Source organism: Rhinoraja longicauda, chromosome 17 (genome assembly GCF_053455715.1).
Source record: "Rhinoraja longicauda isolate Sanriku21f chromosome 17, sRhiLon1.1, whole genome shotgun sequence".
In the NCBI taxonomy this organism is placed as follows: Eukaryota; Metazoa; Chordata; class Chondrichthyes; order Rajiformes; family Arhynchobatidae; genus Rhinoraja; species Rhinoraja longicauda.
Window position 1 is genome coordinate 38,399,806 of NC_135969.1, and position 25,311 is coordinate 38,425,116.

Sequence of the window (25,311 nt, forward strand, 5' to 3'; positions counted from 1 at the left end):
CGCTACCCCCGCCTTCCTGGTGCTTGAGTCGGGGACGTTACTGTCGTCCCCCTCCGACTCCTCTTCCTCCGTAATGGGATCCAGCCCCTGGTCGAGCTGATCAGGCTCTTCCTCGTCCGAATCCCACCCAAAACGCGAGACTCTCCATTCCTGGAGAATGTCCTCCCCCCTCACGCAGGCAACCTTGCCTGTCTGCGTGACCTGCCTCATCCTTGGCTGTGAACGCGCGCCAGCCTGTTCCTTCCCTGTGAACCCCGCCAGTGCGAAAGGGACCCCCGTGGACAGGGGAGAGTCAAAGGGTTCCTCTGTGTGGACCACGGTGCATGAAGCCCCCGTGTCCAACAGATAACTGCCCCTTTGCCTCTCCACTACCATCTCCACAAGCGGTCTCTTCCACGCATCGTAGCGGAGAGGACACAGATAGGCAGGCTGCACGGGCTGATGTCATTGGGGAATGTCCAGTGCCCCCCTCGCACCCGGGGAGCCGGTAGCAACTGCCACCTTCCCCTGGGCGGCCATGAGGGACTGCATCACCTCGATCATCGTTTCGATGATCTCGGGCTTAACTGGGACATCGGCGCGCTGGGTGGTGCCAACCCTATCTTCCTTGATGTGGACCCTGCAATCTTTCCGCCAGTGCCCCACCTTACCGCACTTAAAACACTTGGACTGTGCGGTAGGGTTACCCTCCTGTCGCCACCCCTTTTGGGCCGGTGCAGTAGCCTCCGCTACGTGCACCTTCCCTTTCACTAACCGGGTGGTCGTACTCCGGGTGTTTCTGTACCCTACCGTGAGACGGTCTAAAACTGCCTTCTCCGTGCTATTTGTGGGATCAAACCAGGCTTTCGCCTGTTCCCTGACGGCCGCCAGGCTGTTTGACACCAAGCATCGGAGCCACTGGGCTCTCCCATTCCCGGCCAGGTCATCCCGCGCGGGGACGTGCGGGCAACTGCTCTGATATACTGTCCACAGTCGCGCCGCAAAAATCCTTGGGGGTTCTCCCTCCATCTGGAGGGTCTTTCCTAATCGGGCAAATGGACCCTCGTTGCGGACCCTCGTTGCCCACCCCCAAGACCTCCAGGACCTCGTCCCGCAGGAGATCGTAGGTCCTGGTCCCTCTTTTACTCTCGTCTGAGAGGCATTGGAGGATCGAGCTGTCCAGGGAGAACAGCAACAATTTTGCCCGTTCTCCCTCGTCGCAACCGTTGATTGCGGCGGTCTGTTCTATCTCCCTGAAATGCAGTGAGGGGTCCCCTGATCCGGACAATTTTGTTACATGCCCAATCATAGCTCTTAAATGCTGGGAGTTGTGGGGCACCACGATCTCGCTCTGAATGGGTCCGACGTCCCCATTCTCCGTGGTGGATCCCCGTCTGGTTTCCAGGACCGGGCACATGGGTGCCGGTGCTGAGTATTGTACCGGGAGCTCCTCTCTCTCTCTCTCCCCTACACTACCCCTTTCCCAGGATGCCTCGTAGCTAGGGGGATCGCGGAGTTTGGGGGCTGAAGCCACCACGGTCTTTCTGGGGACCGGAACCGGGACCTTCGCAACCGCCAGCGACTGGCCCGCTGGGGGGTTCATTAGATAAACCAGCCCGCTTGCTTTATTTAAAGCACTCCGCAGACCCTCTATCTCCTGCAGGCAGGCCCCGTGGTCGGCCCCTTCCGACCTGTCCTCTAAAACCATTTTATAGGCTGCCCTAACTCCCTTAAGGTTCTCTTCCTGGGTCTCCAGCTGGTGGCTCAGGGAAGCGCACTGCTCCCTGAGCTTGCCCTTACTGCGCATAGCCTCAGTGATCTGACACTCCATCAGCTCTACCCTGGCTTCGTGGCGGTTGGTCACGACCCGGCGCTCCTTGTTTAAAGAGTCCAGAGCCTCGATCAACTGGTTCCCACCCGCAGCCTTCTCCTCTACCTCCTCCTGAAGGTCCCTGATCTGGGTTGCCTGTGCCACAACCATGCGGTCCAAAAGCTGGACCTGCTTTTTATAGCAGGTCAGCCAGACCGCCTTCTCTACAGATTTCTTGTGGGCTTTACTGGCCGTCCACCGGATCGCTGCATCCAGTGGGTGCTTGTCATCTAATAAAACACACATCCATTGTTTGGTGATATTCACCTTGCTAAAAACATAGTCCGCAATGCGCTCGTCCATTACATCCCTAGTTTTCAAATCTTTTTCCGGCACACTATCGTCCTGCTGCCAGTGTCCCTTCGTGGTCGCCATTATCTGTAAAGGGTTTCTGCGCCGAGCTTTCGCCCGACCTAAGGTCCCCGTGCCTTGCTCTGATCCCTTGACCAGGCCGTGCACACTGGTTCCCCGTGAATGGTTCGACCCACTCACCCCTTACTGTTCTAGACACTGGACTTAGATGCAGGAGCTCTTATAGTGCAGAAAAATTCAACCAGACCAGATTTGAAAACCAGGGTTTAAATGAAAAGGCTTTTATTCAGCACTTGGGACTATTGTCCATGAATACTTATACAGTTCTATAATACATGTCTATAAAACACATACCGAATCACACGAATACTTATAACTATGAATCATAAAACACACACAGTTCCATAAGACATATACACGACTGTAAGATGGGGAACGTACGACACATCGCAAAATTGACCAACACACACTCTTTTACACACCCACGTTTATTCAAACCACCCTCCCCTCTACACTAAACTATGTCCAGGATATGTAGGATTTGGAGTACATGCTCACCATGGGGCTATTACTGGGGTTACTGGCTGTTGGTTTTGCAGTATTTCTCCTCGTGTTGCGTGCCTGTTCCTCTCTCTTGCATCCGTTCTTCTTGTCTGTCGTTTCTTCCTCCTGCATTCGTTTGACTTCCTTCTGACTCTCTTCTTGACTTCAGTTGACTTAACTATTTCACCCAAAAGTAGTGGCCAGTTATACTATTTCTGACCCGTCCTATCTCCCGCCAGATCTTGGAATCTCTTTGTTCAAAAAGATATGTATGAGTTTTCTTCTGATCTGCGCTTATGTTCGGGGATACCGGGGATGGCCAGACGGTGTTAATTGGTATTTCGTTGTGAGGTGATGGGTGTTAACTGGTTTCCCATCACCTACCAGGTAGTTTTCTATGGGCTATTGTGCCCCCTCACCGAGATGGACTGTGTAGGTCGGCTTGGGGCATTGTGAGTATGCTGATGTCAGCGCCCCAGTGTCTGGACTCCGACCTGGTTTCGTAGGTTTCTGCATGGCCAATACCCATCCTTTGTTCTGGCCGTGGCTTTGCAGAAACCTAGAGACTGGGTTGTAAGGTTTTTACTTTTTGTGGCTGGTCACGAGGTCCTGCGGCCATTTTAGGACCCACGGATTGTGACATCCTTTGTTAATCTGACCGCAGCCTTTCTCCGCTATCAGCCCCAGTCTCTCGTTCAAAATGTCCAAACTGCAGCTCTTTGGTTTGGTGTTGCTTTCCAAATGAGGGAAAACTTCTCAAATCTTACAGTAGATCTTTGGAAGAAGCATCCCTGCACTGTTATACATTGCCAAAGAATTGACACACTCTGAAAGCTTTTAGTTTAGTTCAGAGATACAGCGTGGAAACTGGCCCTACTGCCCACCGAGTCCGCTCCGACCAACGATCAACCATACATCAGTTCTATCCGGCACACTAGGAACAATTTACAGAAGCAAATTAGTCTACAGCCCTACACGTCTTTCGGGTGTGGGAGGAAAGCGCTACTGTAAATAGTAATAGTTTTGTTTATTGTCACGTGTGCCAAGGTACAGTGAAAAGCTTTATTGTTGCGTGTTTAAAGGCTAGTCGTGCAAAAAGGCTATGCCTGATTACAATCAAGCCGTCCATATGGTTCAGGTACAGGATAAAGGGAATAACGTTTAGTTATTTCAGGAGAAAGAGATGGACAGAACCTTGTGGTGGAGACTGGAGAGTCAAGTGGCCTATTATGCTCCAATGTTGATGTAGATTGTCATAGAGTCATAGTGTGGTACAGTGTGGAAACAGGCCCTTCGGCCCAACTTGCCCACACCGGCCAACAATGTCCCAGCAACCCAGTCCCACTTGCCTGTGCTTGGCCCATAACCCGCCAAACCTGTCCTATCCATGTACCTGATCAAACTGTTTCTTAAACCATGGGATAGTCCCAGCCTCAACTACCTCCTCTGGCAGCTTGTTCCATACACCCACCACCCTCTGTGTGAAGAAGTTACCCCTTGGATTCCTATTAAATCTTTTCCCCTTCACCTTGAACCTATGTCCTTCACAGATTAATTTACTGGAACTGTAAAACATTTTATTAGTGTTCTTCTGTGAGCAATAATTGGCTAGTATTATCTTGGTTGCTCTGCAGAGATTAGTTGGCATTTCTGGCAAAAAGGTCATAATTTAGCGATTGCTGGAGCAACACTTCCATCCAAAGCTGTGGGTTGTGCTTTAATATTGACTTTATTCCCATCTGGGAAAAATATTCCAAATGACTAAAATAGTAATAATTTAATGGAGAGGGTTTTTTTTAGTCCACACAAAAGTCAATGTCCTGACAGGAAATTTGTAGGAAAGCACAATGGTGCAGCTGGTAGAGCTGCTGCCTCACAGTGCCAGAGACTCGGGTTCGATCCTGACTTCGGGTGCTGTCTATGTGGAGTTTGCACGATCTATCTATGGCCATCTGGGTTCTCTCCAGGTGCTCCGGTTTCCTCCCACGTCCCAAAGACATGTACCTGTGAGACCACACCTGGAGTATTGCGTACAGTTTTGGTCTCCTAATCTGAGGAAAGACATTCTTGCCATAGAGGGAGTACAGAGAAGGTTCACCAGATTGATTCCTGGAATGGCAGGACTTTCATATGAAGAAAGACTGGATAGACTCGGCTCGTACTCGCTGGAATTTAGAAGATTGAGGGGGGATCTTATAGAAACTTACAAAATTCTTAAAGGGTTGGACAGGCCAGATGCAGGAAGATTGTTCCCGATGTTGGGGAAGTCCAGAACAAGGGGTCACAGTTTAAGGATAAGGGGGCTGTCTTTTAGGACCGAGATGAGAAAGTTTTTTTTCACACAGAGAGTGGTGAATCTGTGGAATTCTCTGCCACAGAAGGTAGTTGAGGCCAGTTCATTGACTATATTTAAGAGGGAGTTAGATGTGGCCCTTGTGGCTAAAGGGATCAGGGCGTATGGAGAGAAGGCAGGTACAGGATACTGAGTTGGATGATCAGCCATGATCATATTGAATGGTGGTGCAGGCTTGAAGGGCCGAATGGCCTACTCCTGCACCTATTTTCTATGTTTCTATGACATGCGGGTTTGTAGGTTAGTTGGCCTCTGTAAACTGCCCCGAGAGTGTAGAGAGTGGTTAGACAAAATAGGGATAAGATAGAACCAGTGTGAATGGGGCGGGTGGACTCGGTGGGCCGAAGGGCCTGTTTCCATGCTGTATTTCTAAACTAAAAAAGATATGCATGGTCTCTCCTGTTCCTTTTTGCTGCAGCAGCAGTAATGAATTTCCCACCACATTATTTCCACCATTGAACTGGGCAGAATTCTTATAAAACTTGCTTGCAATGCAGGCCATTACCATGAAAAATAAGGAAGATAGAAATCTGTCTGGATCTCAGTGGCTTGAAACACTGTTATGTTCCTTTGAGTGATCTCAGTACTAAATCGGTGATCGCAAAAGTTAAAATTCTTTCATTTCAGCTGGAGCCAAAAATCACTTTCAGTGCTTTTCCCCACATAGCATTTATCCTGTGTTCAACAACGTGCTAACATAATTCTGCTCAATTTGAAAAGAAAATCAAAACTAACCATATTGCACGATAGATAAAATATGCAGAGCAAACTATTTTTAGAACATGGTTGAATGTTTGAAAAATGGTACCATTTAATTTGTGCCCTTAAAACTGGGCGGCCAAAAAAATTATAATATTCTCTAAATAAATCCCTCCTATGGTTTGGTTCTTTGGAACAGGTTCACATTTCCCCAAAGAACATAGTTTTCCAATTTGCATCTACTTTAAAGACCACAAAATAACTTAAGCATTCCAATTCATGTTATAAGGTCAAAAGGTCATAAGGAATAGGTGTAGAATTAGGCCATTCGGCCCATCAAGTCTATTCTGCCATTCAGTCATGGCTGATCTATCTCTCCCTCTTAACCCCATTCTCCTGCCTTCTTCCCATAACCTCGGACGCCTGTACTAATCAAGAATCTATCTCTGCCTTAAAATATTTTTGTGTTAATATTTTAACATATGGGACAATCTGCCAAACAGGTTTTAATGCTGCTAAATTAGGGGCAACCGAAAATAATTTTACTTCCCATCCTTGCAATAATTGTAAGAATGTTTTTGACACTGAAGTCTCGTTAATCCCTGAGGCACTTATTGATACCTGTCTTCTCAAGTTAGCTTGGTGGTTGGCTTCTGCACAGCAGCACTTGCTTAACTGGTGTGACAGCTTTGTGCTTTTTCTTTCAATAAGCCGCAAATGTCGCAGGAAAACAGAGGAACTTGGGGACGTTTGTAGCTGAAGCCCCTCGTTTTTTTACTGTTCGTATGCAATAAAGGTAAACAGAATAATCTGTTGAACAAAATTATTCAGTTTAGTTTATTGTCACGTGTACCGAGGTACAGTGAAAAGATTTTGTTGCGTGCCAACCAGTCGGCAGAAAGACAATACATCATTACAATCGAAGGTATTTATTCACAAAATGCTGGAGTAACTCAGCAGGTCAGGCAGCATTCTAAGGAGAGAAGGAATGGGTGACGTTTCGGGTCGAGACCCTTCTTCGTCTCGACCCGAAACGTCACCCATTCCTTCTCTCCTGAGATGCTGCCTGACCTGCTGAGTTACTCCAGCATTTTGTGAATAAATACCTTCGATTTGTATCAGCATCTGCAGTTATTTTCTTATACTATCATTACAATCGAGTCACTTACAGCGTATAGATAGATACATGATAAGGGAATAACGTTTAGTCCAAGGTAAAACCAGCATCGTCCGATCAAGATAGACACAAAAAGCTGGAGTAACTCAGCGGGACAGGCAGCATCTCTGGAGAGAAGGAATGGGTGACGTTTCGGGTCGAGACCCTTCTTCAGACGTCCAATCAAGGATAGTCCGAGGGTCATCAATGAGGTAGTTAGTAGTTCAGCACTGCTCTCTGGTTGTGGTAGGATGGTTCAGTTGCCTGATAACAGCTGGGAAGAAACTGTCCCTGAATCTGGAGGTGTGCGTTTTCACACTTCTGTACCTCTTGCCTGATGGGAGAGGGGAGAAGAGGGAGTGGCCGGGGTGCGACTCATCCTTGATTATGCTGCTGGCCTTGCCGAGACAGTGTAAGGTATAAATGGAGTCAATAGAAGGGAGGAGGTTGGTTTGTGCGATGGTCTGGGCTGCTTCCCAGAATATGCCTGCCATTAGAAAATATTTCCAGTCAGAGAGTTGTGAATCTGTGGAATTCTCTGCCTCAGAAGGCAGTGGAGGCCAATTCTCTGAATGCATTCAAAAGAGAGCTAGATAGAGCTCTTAAGGATAAATTTGTTCGTTATAGGAGCAGAATTAGGCCATTCAGCCCATCATGTCAACTCTGCCATTCAATCGTGGGCTGATCTATCTTTCCCTCTTAACACCATTCTCCTGCTTTCTCACCATAACCCGTGACACCCGTATTAATCAAGAATCTATCGACCTCTGCCTTAAAAATATCCACTGACTTGGCCACCGAGCTTCAAGGAGTGCATTTGCCGAAAATGCTGAAACACTGAGCAACTTCAAGATTGTCACATCAGTATTAATGGTGAACACAGATTGTTTCCTTATTACTCTGGAAAATTCCAGGCCACTGGATCCAAACGCAATTTGAAGGGTGGGTGAATTTAACAACCAGGTTTGCAGATAATCATACATCTCTGTACTAAAACTCTCGTTTGTTTGTTTGTTTGTTCCTGAACTACAGCCAAAACGGTACAGGATAGCAAAAACAATTTTAGGCCCACCGAACTTACCATCAACCCTTTGGTGTTAATGGAAGAAGTTTCATTGAAATCGGTGTTATATTTTTAAAGTTAGTCACATTTTAAAGTTTAAATCTATCTCCTAGGGAAGGAGGGGGGAGGGAGGGAGGGAGGGAGGGGAGTGGAGGGAGGGGGGGAGGGAGGGAGGGGAGTGGAGGGAGGATAAGGGAGGTTGAGGGGGAGGGAAGGGGAGGGGGGAAAGGGGGGAGGGAGGAGGGGAGGGTGGGTGGGAAGGAGGGGGGTGGTGGGGGGGGGAGGAGAGGGTGCTGCACCAATGCAGGAGAAGTTTGGGCCCAACGGGTCCACTTGGTCTAGTAATGATCTAATACTTGAAATTAACACTTTCTTTAAAATAAGCAACGGGTCATTTAAAACATGGGAGTGAGATTGGTGTGGTGGGCTTTTAATGTGAATAAATGATGGTGAATAGATCAGGGTCTTCGTCTTTCGTGTCCACCATCCATGTTTCAAATGTTACATCACTGTCATCATCCGTCCTGAAATGGGCGCAAGCTTCCGGCGACAATCAGTGGGAGCCATCACTTGTACAATAGATGGTGGTGGTAGCAGAATGAGCTCAGGACACTTTCAGTTTCCAGCCCCGGCACGTGGACGCTCCTGCTATGGGGCCAATAGTTCAAGGTCATAGAATGCATGATCGTTCTGCACTTGGGAGAGGGGTTAAATGGACGATCAAGGACTTAGTTTAGTTTAGAGATGTAGCATGGAAACAGCCCTTCGGCCCACCAAGTCCGTGCCGACCAGTGATCACCCCGTACACTAGTTCTATCCCTCACACTAGGGACCATTTACAATTTTACCGAAGCCAATTAACCTACAAACCTGTACGTCTTTGGAGTGTGGGAGGAAGCCGGAGCACCCAGAGAAAACCCACACGGTCATAGGGAGAACGTACAAACCCCCTACAGACAGCACCCGTAGTTGGAATTAAACCCGGGTCTCTGGCGCTGTCAGGCAGCACCTCTACCGCTGCGCCACTGTGCCGCCCTAGGTGTACCTGTAGGCAGAGAAAGGTTCATATTCACACAAAGGGTGGTGGCTGTATGGAACAAGTTGCCAGAGGAGGTAGTTGAGACTGGGACTATCCCAATGTTTAAGAAACAGATAGACAAGTACATGGATAGGACAAGTTTGGAGGGATATGGACCAAGCGCAGGCAGGTGGGACCAGTGTAGCTTGGCTGCATATTGGCTGTTGTGGGCAAGTTGGGCCGAAGAGCCTGTTTCCACACTGTTTCACTCTATGATTCTACTGGCAGTCCAGTTTGTTTGCCCCATATGAGTTTCACGAGAACATTCAGAGCATTTGCCACACTATATTTACAACATTTGCTCCTGCCCTTTCTCTGCCCATATAATTTTTTCTCTGAATTTTAAAATATTTTTGGACTAGAATTCTTCCATTGGGAACAATAGAAACAGATTCCATTATGTTTCTTGTTTATTGTAGCAAATGTCTAACAAAATTTGAAATTAGGGCTGACAAGCAAAAGACTATTTGGAATGCTGTTTTAAGAAGTGCCTAAAAGGAAAAAAGTGAGGTCATAAGATCGTAAGTGGTAGGAGCAGAATTAGGCCATTCAGTCCATCAAGTCTATTCCACCATTCAATCATGGCTGATCTATCTCTCCCTCCTAACTCAAATTTTTCCTTTTTTCTCCCCATAACCTCTGATCTGTTTGGATAGCGTGCAAAACAAAGCTTTTCGCTGTACCTCAGCACACGTGATAATAATAAACAAACCTAAAGATGCTGGAATCTCGCGCCAAACACAAAATACTTGAGTAACAGCGGGTCGAGAGTAGTTTAGTTTAGAGACAGGGCGGAAACAGGCCCTTCGGCCCACGAAGTCCGCGCCGACTAGCAATCCCCTCACACTAACACTATACTACACAAACTAGGGACAATTTAGAATGGTTTTTTTACCAAGCCAATTTGCCTACAAACCTGTATGTCTTTGGATTGTGGGAGGAAACCGGAGCACCCGGAGAAAACCCCCGCAGGTAACGGGGAGAATGTACAAACTCCGTACAGACAGCAACCACAGTCCGGATCAAAGCCGGGTCTCTGGCGCCGTAAGGCAGCAACTCTACCGCTGCGCCACCGTGCCGCCCTACTTCTATGATTTTTGAACTTACGAACTTATATTGTAGAAGCAAAACGTTGAGAATGTAGGAAATCCCCAATGAAAATAGCAAATGCTGAAAACACTCATGTGGTCAGGTTGTACCTGTGGAGAAGGAAACAAACTTAATGTTTCAGATCAATGGTGTTTCACGAGAATTATTATTTGTTTGGGGTGAACAAGCTTCAATACGCAGGGGGAGAGCAGAGGGGAGGGAGAAAAAAAGAAAAAAGGAAAGCGTGAGGTATTCTGGACTGCAGGAGTGAGTAAATGGCAAAGGGGATGATTGATTGTAGGGCGGCACAGCGGTAGAGTTGCTGCCTCACTGCACCAGAGACCCGTCTTTGTTCCTGACTAAGGGTGCTGACTGCAGAGTTTACACGTTCTCCCTGTGACGGCATGGGTTTTCTCCGGGTGCTCCAGTTTCCTATTGATGAAGGGTTGAGGATAGACTATCCAGAATTAGTTCTGCAGATCGCAATCAAGCTCTGTTCCAGACTGAAGGTCATTCAGTCTCAATGTGAAGTGCAACGAATACCAGCAGAATGTCGGCGGTTAGTTGGAAACTTCCATGTTGTATGGGAATTCCAAAACCTGTTAGGAAGTCCGTGTGGAAATGCCAACAAATCCCAGCAAAATCACTCATAATCAAAAGCATAAACTTACTCCCCTTCAAATTTACTACATCGTGCAATGGGATAGTGGCCAGGGAAGGCATTGAATGCAGTGGTGGAGTGGAGTTATTATGGAGTGGAGCACCAGATATAGATCATTAAGCCTATTCCCAAAATTGGGGTAGGAAAGAGAGCAAAGAGTTGCCGATTAACCATTTGATGGTTGGGACTTGGCGACAAATCTTACTAAATTAACTGTGTACGAAGGAACTGCAGGTGCTGGTGCTGGTTTACACCGAAGATAGACACAAAATGCTGGAGTAACAGCACATCTCTGGAGAGAAGGTATGGGTGATGTTTCAGATCGAGCCCCTTCTTCAGAGATCATTGTTAACTCGGAGAAGGTGACAACAAAGCAAACAGAGATAAATTGTAATCGGGGACAGTCAGGCTGGTTACTAAAATAACTTGTTGACTGGCTTGGACAATAAACGTAGTATTAGCTGCCTAATCCATTGGAATTCCCCAATTCTACTAATTCAGTAAAAATCTTCAGTATTCATCAGTTCCAACAGACAAACAGAATTGTATTATCTATACATAAGCATCAGTTATTTAATGCAATGGGTTTATGCCCAATTTATTTTTAACATTCGGCAACAGGAACAGTCTGTACCACTGGTGAAATAATGAATGAATTATAAAATGACTGCAATATAGTCCTGTCAAGAAAGAGGCTGAGTTAACGCCATCAAACAAAACAGGCAAAATCCTAAAATACAATCAAGAATACATTCTACTTCCTGCAAATTAATTCATTAACTAAAGCTGCACAAAACGCATGAAATGCCATTGAGATTAGATCTCATTTTTATCAAAATTAATTAAATAAAAAGGGACTAGAAATTGCGAAAATGCCCCGAGGAGCAAGTAGCATTTCTGCAAATTAATTAAATAAATCAGGATAGCAGCAAAGAAAGCCATAGGAATTGTGGCACTTTTCCTCTGAATTTATTAAATAAATGGCCTTGGCAGTGTAACGTGCTGTTGGGAGAATCAAAGTTAATGACATAAAAACAGCTAAAAGTAAAAATGCTGTCGAGGTGGTGTCTGCTTTTTTTCTTTTTTTTTTTGCACGTTGAATAATTCATTAAAACCCCGGCAAAAATCTTCTCTTCACGCACCGTGGCTCGGGATTGGGATCAGGTAAATGTCAATGGGATTGCAGGAAAAGAACTTGGTCTAATTGCTAAAAGATTTGATGGACTGCATGAGAAAACCAGGAGTCACGAACAAGACAGAGTTTATTAAATGAATTACTCCAGTAGTTCCATCGCAAGGTATCGTCTCGTAATAACCTTTATAATTCCTGATATGCTCTATTCGGAAGTCTCATTGAAACTCATTAGTTGTTTTTCGAAGTAGATTTCTCACTTGCGCCCAGATGATTCCCGTCTCATGCAAATGACATTTCGGTATCTTGCTCCGAGCTAATCAATGAAAAATCAAATGTGACACCGCACAAAGTAACACAGCATCTGCACAGAGCATTGGTGAGACCACACCTGGTGTGTGAATGAATGGTTAGTCTTCCTGTTCCATGGATGCCACCTCTACATAGGATGCAGCTTCACTGGTTTGATGGCCAGAGTCGGGATCACAGAGTCACACAGCATTTTGAGAATGCTGCAGGAAAAATAACATTGCTATCGCAGGTCTGAAACTCTCTAGATAGACACAAAAACCTGGAGTAACTCAGCGGGACAGGCAGCATATCTGGAGAGAAGGAATGGGTGACGTTTCGTGTCGAGACCCTTCTTCAGACTCTAAAGAAGGGTCTCGACCCGAAACGTCACCCATTCCTTCTCTCCAGAAATGCTGCCTGTCCCGCTGAGTTACTCCAGGTTTCTGTGTCTATCTTCGGTTTAAACCAGCATCTGCAGTTCCTTCCCACACATTTCGTCTGAAACACTCTAGATCCCAACCCCCTTTCCCCTGTTATCTTAGATGGCATAGAGGCATACAGCATGGAAACAGGCCCTTTGGCCCAACTTGCCCACACCGACCAACATGTCTCTTCTACACTCGTCCCACCTGCCAGCGTTTGGCCCATATCCCTCTAAACCTGTCTTATCCATGTACCTGTCTAATTGTTTCTTAAATGTTTTTTACTCCTGACGAGGATGCATGAATTCTCTCATGAGCAAAGGTTGAGTGGGTTGGGACTGTGCTCCCTGGAGCCCTGAAGCACCCTATTGAAACATAGGACATTACAAATGAGCTCAGAGTAGATGATGAAAGGATTTAGATTTTTAGATTTTTTAGATTTAGAGATACAGCGCAGAAACAGGCCCTTCGGCCCACCAGGTCCGCTCCGCCCAGCGATCCCCGCACACTAACACTATCCTACACCCACTAGGGACAATTTTTACATTTGCATTTACATTTGGGAGGAAACCGAAGATCTCGGAGAAACCCCACACAGGTCACGGGGAGAACGTACAAACTCCGTACAGATGGCGCCCGTAGTCAGGATCGAACCTGAGTCCGGTGGTGCATTCGCTGTAAGGCAGCAACTCTACCGCTGCGCCACCGTGCCGCACATTATGGATGTTTCAATAATGGGGCTATCTGAATCTACAGATCATAGCTTTGGAATAAGGAAACGCCCACTTAACACAGCAATGAGGAGGAATCTTTTCTGAAACCCTTGGAATTTTCTACCACAGAGAACTTTTGAGGCTAAATCATTGAATATGTTGAAGGTCAATATCGGTGATAAGGGATAGGAGTAGAATTAGGCCACAGCCCATCATCTACTACGCCATTCAATCATAGCTGATCTATCACTCCCTCCTAACCCCATTCTCCTGCCTTCTTCCCATAACGTCTGACACCCGTACTAATCAAGAACCTACCTATCTCTGCCTTAAAAATATCCACTGACGGCCTCCACAGCCTTCTGTGGCAATGAATTCCACAGATTCACCCCCTTCTGACTAAAGAGAGGCTGATAGAACATAGAAAATACATCAAAAGAACAGCCCCTTTGGCCCACAATGTCCGTGCTGAACATGTTGCCAGGTTCAACTAATCTTTGCCTGCACATGATCTTTGATGTCTAGGGCATTGGGGGATGGTGAGGGTTATGCAGGAGAGTGGATCTGAGGTCCAGGTTCCAACCCGAAACATCACCTTTCCATGTCCTCTACAGATGCTGCCTGACCCTGCCTTGGGGCAGCTCGGTGGCGCAGTGGTAGAGTTGCTGCCTTACAGCGTCAAGGGCCCGGGTTCGATCTTGACTATGGGTGCCCTCTGTACTGAGTTTGTACGTTCTCCCCGTAACAACGTGAGTTTTCCCCGGATGCTCCGGTTTCCTCCCACACTCCAAAGATGTACAGTTTTGTAGGTTAATTGGCTTCTGTAAGAATTGTAGATTGTCCCTAGAGTGGAGGATAGTGCTAGTGTAAACGATGATCGCTGGTCGGCGCGGACTTGGTGGGCTGAACGGCCTGTTTCCGTGCAGTATCTCTACACTAGACCCGCTGAGTTACTCAGCTACTTTGTGTTCGGCGCGAGATTCCACCGTCTTATTGTCACATGTACTGAGGTACAGTGAAATGCTTTGTTCTGTACGCCTTACATGGTAAGGGAAAAACGTTTAGTGCAAGGTAAAGCGAGTAGAGTCCAATCAAAGATAGTCTGAGTGTCCCCGATGAGGTAGATAGTAGTTCAGGAGTGCTCTCCGGTTCTGCTGGGGTGGTTCAGTTGCCCGATAACAGCTGGGGAAAAAACTGTCCCTGAAACTGGAGGAGTGCCTTTTCTTTTGCCCGATGAAATCTTCTTCTTGGCTGTTTCCTCGTGGAACAAGGGGCTGCTTCTCTCAGACGCAAACCTATAATAGAACCATTTCTAAAGCGGTAGAAGATCAAGGGATTACTTAAGATGCAGTGACTTAGGTGATGGCCTAGGTTTGAAAATGAATAACAGTCTCCACTCCCTTAGATGTAGACGGAGAGTTACCATTAGGGAACATGAAAGATCATTCTAATACCAGCTCCAAAACCTGCACAGAGAATTTGTATACAGTGACTTTATATATAGTGTGCCATTTAATATTTAAAGTCTTATGGGGTCACTGGTAAGTGGTCTTGTAGCAAAGAATGTGTTTGTCATTTTATTCAAGTTTTAGTGCCATGACTGATGCAGTGGTTAAGTAACAAACAGAGTGACTGAGCTGGAAATTGAGGTTGATTTTGCTGTAGGCACTGCATTGTCCAAGTAATCAGAACTCCCAGGGCAGACTTTAGCTGCATGGACTTGCACGACAAATGTTGGTTCATATATGAACTTCATTCCATGGATGATGTTAGAAAAAGTATATACTTTTGCTCTGGCAAAGTACAAATTCACTGTGGAATTCATCGCCACAGAAGTCAATAGATATTTTTTATTTATTGAACGTGAGATAACATGGAACCAGTGTGAATGGGTAATCGATGGCCATCAGGTCAGAAGGGATAGGAGTAGATGTAGGCCATTCGGCCTATCAAGTCTACGCCGCCATTCAATCATGGCTGATCTATCTCTCCCTCCTAACCCCATCCTTCTGCCTTCTCCCCATAACGCCTGACATCCGTACTAATCAAGAATGTATCGATCTCTGCCTTAAAAATATCCATTGACTCACCCTCCAAAGCCTTCTGTGGCAAAGAATTCACCACTCTCTGACTAAAGGCAGAGATAGATAGATTCTTGATTAGTACGGGTGTCAAGGGTAATGGGGGAGAAGGCAGGAGAATGGGGTTGAGAGGGAGAGACAGATCAGCCATGATTGAATGGTGCAGTAGACTTGATGGGCTGAAGGGTGTAGGATAGTGTTAATGTACGGGGATCGCTGGGCGGCACGGACTTGGAGGGCCGAAAAGGCCTGTTTCCGGCTGTATATATATGATATGGCCTGATTCTGCTCCCACAATTTACGATCTTATGATCTTCTCTTGCATTTTCTAATCATTTACTGTGCAACCACGGTGGCATGGTGGCACAGCGGTAGAGTTGCTGCCTTACAGCGCCAGAGACCCGTGTTCGATCCTGACTATCAAGGGTGCAGTCTGTGCGGAGTTTGTACGTTCTCCCCATGACCTTCGTGTTGCTTTCTCTGATACCTTCGGTTTGCTCCCACACTCCAAATACGTACCAGTTTGTAGGTTAATTGATTTGGTATAAATGTAAAATTGTCCCTAGTGTGTGTGGGATAGTGCAAGTGTGCGGGGATCGCTGGTCATTGCGGACTCAGTGGGCCGAAGGGCTTGTTTCCGCGCTGTATCTTTAAACTAAACTAAACCAAACTCACCCCTTCACCTGCCAACACTGAGGTAGATATGGATGTAAGTTGGCACAACAATTACTCCCGTTTTTAGAAGTTCTTTGATTTCCTTCAGTTTACCCTGACATTTCCACATTGTCAAAACACACGTCTACTAGGTGACAGTGAATCATGCCACATTGTAAAACCATTACTTCTTAATGTTGATTGCTATGTGTTTCTTGATCAATTTAATGTTAATAACTTGGTGCGATGTAATTAATAAAGACAAAATAGCTTTAATCGTAAGCATTTTAATCACTGTGCAATCCAACTTTAAATTACTGAAAATAATTCGTCAAAATATCCTTTGAATCATTTCCAAACTGCATGAGCTGCAGAAATTAGTTTGTTATCGATATACTAAAACTCGTTTGTTTGTTTACTGCACAGACCAAAACGGTACACGATAGCGCGACAATTTTAGGCCCGCCTTACTCACCGACGTGAGTAAGTGGGGGGGGGGGGGGGGGTAGAGGGGAGTGAGGGAGGGGGGGGGGGGGGTGCTGCACCAATGCAGGAGAGGTTTGAGCCCAACGGGTCCACTTGGTCTAGTTATATATTAAAAATGTACATGGAAACATAGAAACAGAAAATAGGTGCAGGAGGAGGCCATTTGGCCCTTCGAGCCAGCACCGCCATTCATTGTGATCATGGCTGATCATCCACAATCAGTAACCCGTGCCTGCCTTCTCCCCATATCCCTTGATTCTGCTAGCCCCTAGAGCTCTATCTAACTCTCTTTTAAATTCATCCAGTGAATTGGTCTCCACTGCCTTCTGTGACAGAGAATTCCACAAATTCACAACTCTCTGGGTGAAAAAGTTTTTTCTCACCTCAGTTTTACACGGCCTCCCCTTTATTCTTAGACTGTGGCCCCTGGTTCTGGACTCCCCCAACATTGGGAACAGTTTTCCTCCATCTAGCTTGTCCAGTCCTTTTATAATTTTTAACATTTCTATAAGATCCCCTCTCATCCTTCTAAATTCCAGTGAATTAAAATTCTTAAGACTGCTAATGTTATTTTGTATACTTTGAGAAATCTTTATCAGAAAACCTCAGGTGTAGGCACTAAAAACAGCACCTTCATTAAGTTTAAAAGCTATCACTGCCCTTGGGCTTCAAATAACCACCCGAATTTTGTCTACGATTGGAAACAATTAATTAAATCCTCCAGAGTTGATTGATTCAACGGTTGTTGTGGTCATTTTGTGGGTAGAATTGGCTCTTGGCGCATTTGTTTCTCATTAGAAAGCTCAAAGGCATTCATTCAAAGGGAAAGATGCTCAAGATTTAAATCTCGGCAGCACAGTGGCGCAGTGGTAGAGTTGCTGCCTCACAGCGCCAGAGACCCGGGTTCGATCCTGACTACGGCTGCTTGTCTGTACGGAGTCTGTACGTTCTCCCCGTGACCTGCGTGGGTTTTCTCCGGGAGCTCCAGTTTCCTCCCACACTCCAAAGACGGACAGATCTTGCAGGTTAATTGGCTTGGTATAATTGTAAATTGTCCCCGGTGTGTGCCGAATAATGTTAATGTGCGTAATGTGCATATCTGGTTTCTGGGTTGCATATCTGGGTTGGGAGCCCACTTTAAATGTAATTACTGATGGCCATAAACATCGCAAAAATTCCCACGCTTACCGTCAATTGTCACCTCCAATCTACCTGTCAAATGTCCTGACGGTAAATAAATTGGTTAAACACAAGTATTTTATGGTATCTTCAAATTATTTTACTTAATTTAATATTACGTGCTTCTAAGTGCATCTAAGAGAACCTAGCAAACCTGGGGACAGCATGCGACAGCGCCCGCAATAAGCAACGATACAAGCCAGCTGTCGCCGAGAAATTTCAATCCGGTTGATTTCTCAACGACGTGCCGAGATCCGCTACGATTCTTTGAAGACTCCTCACGATCATGCCCGCGACACCCCGGCGAACTGTCGGCGACAGCCTGGTCGCCGGCAGTCGCCTTAAAATCACCTAAAGTGGGACCGGCCCTTTACAATGGTCACTAAACCCATTGACCAGCAAGTCTGTGGGGTGTGGGAGAAAACTAGATTTCTGGAGCGGTGGGGAGAACTTGTGCAGTCAAGGGAAGAACGTGCAAACTCCACACAGTCAGCACCAGAGATAGGGATTGATCCTGGGTCGCTGGAACGGTGAGGCAGCAGGTCTACCAGCTGCATTACTGTGCCTCACATAAACAAATCATCAGTCATTTAAAAAAATATGATACTTGGATTGAAACAATTGCAAAATTTAAATCTGAGATTGATGTATTCTTTTGAGTCCTTTTTAAAAAAAAGTATGCGTCATGAAATTATATACATTTGAGCATGCAGAAAATGAGTTATATCAATGATTGCCACAAAACAATAAATATTCTGTTGATCAGAACAGCAATCTGAGTTCATGTTCATACGTTATAGGAGCAGAATTAAGCCATTCAGCCCATCAAGTCTACTCCGTCATTCAATCATGGCTGATCTATCTTTCCCTCTCAACCCCATTCTCCTGCCTTCCCCCCATAACCCCTGACACCCATACTAATCAAGAATCTATCACTCCACCTTAAAATATCCATTGACGGCCTCTATTCCAATAAATTCCACAGATTCACCACCCTCTGACGAAATAAATGTTTCCTCATCTCCTTTCAAAAGGACCTTTTATTCTGTGGCTACGCCCTCTGAGCCAAGACTCTTCCACTCGCGTGGTTTATTTCAGCTTGCCTTTTAACACCGTTTTGATTGCAAAGTTAAGATAGTTCAGATACAAGCTTTCATTATCAGAAGATTAGAATATTAAACATGATTAATATTACAAATGATTCATATTCTTTCTAGTGAAAGGCTTTGGTCCATTGATCAGACCTGGCATGAAATTATGGCTCAAATGTCAGTAATATTGTCATAGTTATAGTAATATAGTTATGGTGTTTTGTACTGACCTCTGAGTACATGTCCAGATAGATATGTCAGTGTCTTCAGTCTAGATTTCCCCAGGCGCTAATAACCAAATGTGATCTCTGGTGATATCACCATTGGAATGAAATGGCTAGTCACATTGAAGACAGCAAAGAAGGAAGTACAATATTTTAATTTTCAACAAACATTTAACATATTTGATCAAGAGCCAAATAAAATTTGGGACATTCATATGGGATTAAGACAGTTTAAAGTATTAGATTTTTTAAAAAAAATATGTGAAATTATGGGATTTATTTCCAAACGCATCAGCTTCCACACAAAAAATTAATGTGAATCTGAAAGCTATTTAAAACCAAACCCAAATTGGAGCTACAGCACCTCATATTTCACTTGGGCAGCTTAGAACCCAGCAGTATGAATATCGAAGGTAGACACAAAATGCTGGAGTAACTCAGCAGGACAGGCAGCATCTCTGGATAGAAGGAATGGGTGATGTTTTGGGTCGAGAGGCTTCTTTATGAATATTGATTTCTCTATCTTCAAGTTACCCGTGCATTCTCTCTCTCTCTCCATCCTTCCCCCACCTTAGTCATCGTGCTAGTTTCACTGTCATCTTTCTGAGTTTCACTGTTTGGTCACTCGTTATCACCTTTCCCACAGCCATCAATAGACCATTGTGGGCTCCACCTTCCCTTGATCATCGTTGCTTTATGCGTATCTTTCATTCATTTGATCTATGTACCGTCTATCTCTCTCGTTTCCCTCTCCCCTGACTCTCAGTCCGAAGTAGGGTCCCGACCCGAAACGTCACCTATTCCTTTTAGTTCAGTTTAGTTTAGAGATACAGCGTGGAAATAGGCCCTTTGGCCCACCGAGTCCGCGCCGACCAGTGATCCCTGCACACTAACACTATCCTACACACGCTACAGGGACAATTTACGATTTCACCGAACCCAATTAACCTTCCAACCTGTACGTCTTTGGAGTGTGGGAGGAAACCGAAGATCTCGGAGAAAACCCACGCAGGTCACGGGGAGAACGCACACAACCGTACAGACAGCGCCCGTGTTCAGGATCGAACCCGGGTCAGTGGAGCTGTAAGGCAGCAACTCTACTGCTTTTTTTAAAGTTTTTTTTTAGAGATACAGCGCGGAAACAGGCCCTTCGGCCCACCGAGTCCGCGCTGCCCAGCGTTCCCCGCACATTAACACCATCCTACACACACTAGGGACAATTTTTTATTTATTTTTAACATTTACCCAGTCAATTAACCTACATACCTGTATGTCTTTGGAATGTGGGAGGAAACCGAAGATCTCGGAGAAAACCCACGCAGGTCACGGGGAGAACGTACAAACTCCGTACAGACGGCGCCCGTAGTCAGGATCGAACCTGAGTCTCCGGCGCTGCATTCGCTGTAAGGCAGCAACTCTACCGCTGCGCCACCGTGCCGCCCATTTTTCTCCAGAGATGCTGCCTGACCCGCTGAGTTACTCTAACATTTTATGTATATCTTAGCTATTAAATCATTGATGCATTTCATATAATAAGGTTTAATTCTATGAAGAGTTTTGTGGGGATATTTGTGTCAAAAGGTTTGAAGATTTTATCGACTCATTGATTTAATTTTAAAAAAAGATTTTCATCAATAGTGGAAGGAGTAATTACTGCTTAATTGTTCGTGTGCTGATCCTGGAGTTTTCTGCCAGTCTCATAGCATTATGACAGCAAATACTAACAGCTTCAACATCACTGGTGAAACTAACTGGGTCATTGAGTCTTATGGGAGCGGTCACCAAGGACCCAATTCCTTTCATTACTAGCTTCTGTAAAACCGAGAGAGAAATAACTGAGAGAGAAAAATAAGACTTTCATTTTGGCGATATCTCAAGTGACCCCGGATCTACTGCTGAGAATTGGGGAGTTAAAATTAAGAAGGGAAGTTAGGGTTAATATTTTCACTGCAAAGCTAAGAAGAGTTATGAATATGTCACCAATTACAGTTATTAAAAGAAGTATGCCTACAGAGAGGGGAGGATGAGAAGAGATTAGAAGGGGCAAGAGTTAGATGAAAAGATGAAAAGATATTAGGCAATGAAGGGGTAATATATTTTGTGTGTTCCGTTGCTTTTTATTGGTATGACTGTGTGGCAAATGAAATTCCTCGTATGTTGCAAAACATACTTGGCTAATAAAGTATGATTATGATAATGTTATAAAAAGGCAAATAATTTGCCAGAATGATGCCTGGATCAGAGGGTGTAAACTAGTCGGAGAGGTTGGAAAGACGGTAGCGCAGCGGTAGAGTTGCTGCTTTACAGCGAATGCAGCGCCGGAGACTCAGGTTCGATCCTGACTATGGGTGCTGTACTGTAAGGAGTTTGTACGTTCTCCCCGTGACCTGCGTGGGTTTTCTCCGAGATCTTCGGTTTCCTCCCACACTCCAAAGACGTACAGGTATGTAGGTTAATTGACTGGGTAAATGTAAAAATTGTCCCTAGTGTGTGTAGGATAGTGTTAGTGTGCGGGGATCGCTGGGCGGCGCGGACTTGGTGGGCCGAAAAGGCCTGTTTCCGCGCTGTATCTGAAATATGAAATAAAAAATATATAAAATATGGATCGCTTTCTCTGGAACGCTGGAGGATGAAGGGTGAGATCATAAGTTCATGTTTTTAAGTTGTAGGAGCAGAATTAGGCCATTCGGCCCATCAAGTCTACTCTGCCATTCAATCATGGCAGATCTATCTTTCCCTCTCAACCCCATTCTCCAGCCTTCTCTCCATAACCCTAAACGCCCATCCTAATCAAGAACCTATCAATCTCCACCTTAAAAATATCCATTGTCCTGGCCTCCACAGCACTCTGTGGCAATTAATTCCACAGATTCACCACCTTCTGACGAAATAAATTCCTCCTCATCTCCTTTCTAAAGAATAGTCTTTTTATTCTGAGGCTCCGGCCTCTGGTCTTAGACTCTCCCACCAGTGGAAAAGTCCTCTCCACATCCACTCGATCCAGGCCGTTCACTATTCGGTAAGTTTCAATGAGGTCCCCCCCTCACCCTTCTAAACTCTAGCGTACACTGGGCCAGTGCCATCAAACGCTCATCGATGTTAACCCAATCATCCCTGGGATCATTCTCATAAATCTCGACAGGACGTCTCCAACGCCAGCATATCCTTCCTCAGATATGAGGTGAGAGAAGTATATAAAGTTATGAGGGGCCTAGGAAGAGTAGACAGTCAGAACATTTTTCTCAGTGAAAATATCAGAGATTAGAGGGCATAGCTTTAAGGTGAGAGGGAAGGTGACGTTTAAAGGAGATGTGCAGGGCGAGTCTTTGTACGTAGAGAAAGTGCTGTTGGGGAAGGTGGTAAAGGCAGATCTGATAATGGCATTTAAGAGATTTGAATAGGTACATGGACATGCAGGCAATGGAGAATAGAAACATAGAAAATAGGTGCAGGCGTAGGCCATTCGGTCCTTCGAGCCTGTACGCACCGCCATTCAATATGATCATGGCTGATCATCCAACTCAGTATCCCGTACCTGCCTTCTCTCCATACCTCCTGATCCCTTTAGCCACAAGGGCCACATCTAACGCCCTCTTAAATATAGCCAATGAACTGGCCTCAACTACCTTCTGTGGCGGAGAATTCCACAGATTCACCACTCTCTGTGGGGAAAAAAACGTTCTCATCTCGGTCCTAAAAGACTTCCCCCTTATCCTTAAACTGTGACCCCTTGTTCTGGACTTCCCCAACATCGGGAACAATGTTCTAGCATCTAGCCTGTCCAACCCCTTAAGAATTTTGTAACTTTCTATAAGATCCCCCCTCAATATGGATTATGTGCAGGCAGATAAGAGTTGGTCTTGGCATCATGTTCGGCACAGACATTGTGGGCCAAAGGGCCTGTTCCTGTGCTGTACTGTTCTGCGTCCCATTATTGTGCAAGGACTAACAAATGAGAACTTTTTGATATTGTCAGACAGGCAATTAGATACCAAAGCTCAGAACCTGGCATCAGTTGGATAAATACTTGACATATTTGTGTATGACATTTCTCCATCTGTTGTAGTGGCACAATTCTGTTTAAAATGGAAGGTTTGTATTTGAGACGTGACAAAGGACAGAATAATAAATTAAACTAATATGCATAACCAGTGGCAAATTCATGTGTTGTTTTGGACAATATTTTCTGTGTGTTTTTCTTTTGCGACACCAACTACAGTACACTGGTTCATAAACTTTTAATCGATTTGTTTACTCTGCTTTTCTCCCAATAGAGGCGAAAGAAATTGTTTTAAAGGCTCAAATCCTGGCTGGTGGCCGAGGAAAGGGCAGCTTCACCAGTGGACTGAAGGGAGGAGTTCATTTAACAAAAAAGTACGTTTCAGATTTTATTGTTATTTTGCCATTTCCTGAACGGTTAAAGTTGCAGATAAAGGATGTGACTGAGGAACTGAACAAGAATTTCAGAAATTACCTTTGGGTCGGGTCATACTTGGAAGTGGCAGCCGGTGGTAGAGTTGCTGCCTTACAGCGAATGCAGCGCCGGAGACCCGGGTTCGATCCCGACTGCGGGTGCTGTCTGTACGGAGTTTGTACGTTTTCCGCGTGGGTTTTCTCCGAGATCTTCGGTTTCCTTCCGCGCTCCAAAGACGTACAGGTTTGTAGGTAAAATTGGCTTGGTAAATGTAAAAATTGTCCCTAGTGGGTACAGGATAGTGTTAATAACATATATATAACATATAACAACTACAGCATGGAAACAGACCTGTCCGGCCCTACCAGTCCACGCCGACCATTCTCCCTGACCTAATCTCATCTACCTGCACTCAGACCATAACCCTCCAATCCCCTCCCATCCATATACCTATCCAATTTACTCTTAAATAATAAAATCGAGCCAGCCTCCACCACTTCCACCGGAAGCCCATTCCATACAGCCACAACCCTCTGAGTAAAGAAGTTCCCCCTCATGTTACCCCTAAACCTTTGTCCCTCAATTCTGAAGCTATGTCCCCTTGTTGGAATCTTCCCCACTCTCAAAGGGAAAAGCCTACCCACGTCAACTCTGTCCGTCCCTCTCAAAATTTTAAAAACCTCTATCAAGTCCCCCCTCAACCTTCTACGCTCCAAAGAATAAAGACCCAACCTGTTCAACCTCTCTCTGTAGCCTAAGTGCTGAAACCCAGGCAACATTCTAGTAAATCTCCTCTGTACCCTCTCCATTTTGTCGACATCCTTCCTATAATTTGGCGACCAGAACTGCACACCATACTCCAGATTTGGCCTCACCAATGCCCTGTACAATTTCAACATTACATCCCAACTTCTATACTCGATGCTCTGATTTATAAAGGCAAGCATACCAAACGCCTTCTTCACCACCCTATCCACATGAGATTCCACCTTCAGGGAACAATGCACAGTTATTCCCAGATCCCTCTGTTCCACTGCATTCCTCAATTCCCTACCATTTACCCTGTACATCCTATTTTGATTTGTCCTACCAAAATGCAGCACCTCACACTTATCAGCATTAAACTCCATCTGCCATCTTTCAGCCCACCCTTCCAAAAGGCCCAAGTCTCTCTGTAGACTTTGAAAATCTACCTCACTATCAACTACTCCACCTATCTTAGTATCATCTGCATATTTACTAATCCAATTTGCCACACCATCATCCAGATCATTAATGTAAATGACAAACAACAGTGGACCCAACACAGATCCTTGGGGCACTCCACTAGACACTGGCCTCCAACCTGACATACAATTGTCAACCGTTACCCTCTGGTATCTCCCATTCAGCCATTGTTGAATCCATCTTGCAACCTCACTATTAATACCCAACGATTTAACCTTCTTAATCAACCTTCCATGTGGAACCTTGTCAAATGCCTTACTGAAGTCCATATAGACAACATCCACAGCCTTGCCCTTATCAATTTCCCTGGTAACCTCTTCAAAAAATTCAAGAAGATTAGTCAAACATGACCTTCCAGGCACAAATCCATGTTGACTGTTTCTAATCAGGCCTTGATTATCCAAATAATTATATATATTGTCCCTAAGTATCTTTTCCATTAATTTTCCCACCACAGACGTCAAACTAATAGGTCTATAATTGCTAGGTTTACTTTTAGAACCTTTTTTAAACAAAGGCACAACATGCGCAATGCGCCAATCTTCCGGCACCATCCCTGTTTCTAATGACGTTTGAAATATTTCCGTCATAGCC

At 45.3% G+C, this 25,311-nt stretch overlaps 1 protein-coding gene across 1 annotated transcript in view; it reads left to right on the top strand.

The window, feature by feature from the left end:
* suclg2 (succinate-CoA ligase GDP-forming subunit beta) overlaps positions 1 to 25,311 on the top strand; it is a 271,539-nt gene that overhangs the window by 147,632 nt on the left and 98,596 nt on the right. The window contains exon 3 of the mRNA XM_078414531.1: positions 23,351 to 23,450. Within this exon, the coding sequence (XP_078270657.1) occupies positions 23,351 to 23,450 (100 nt within the window). The remainder of the gene's footprint in view (positions 1 to 23,350; positions 23,451 to 25,311) is intronic.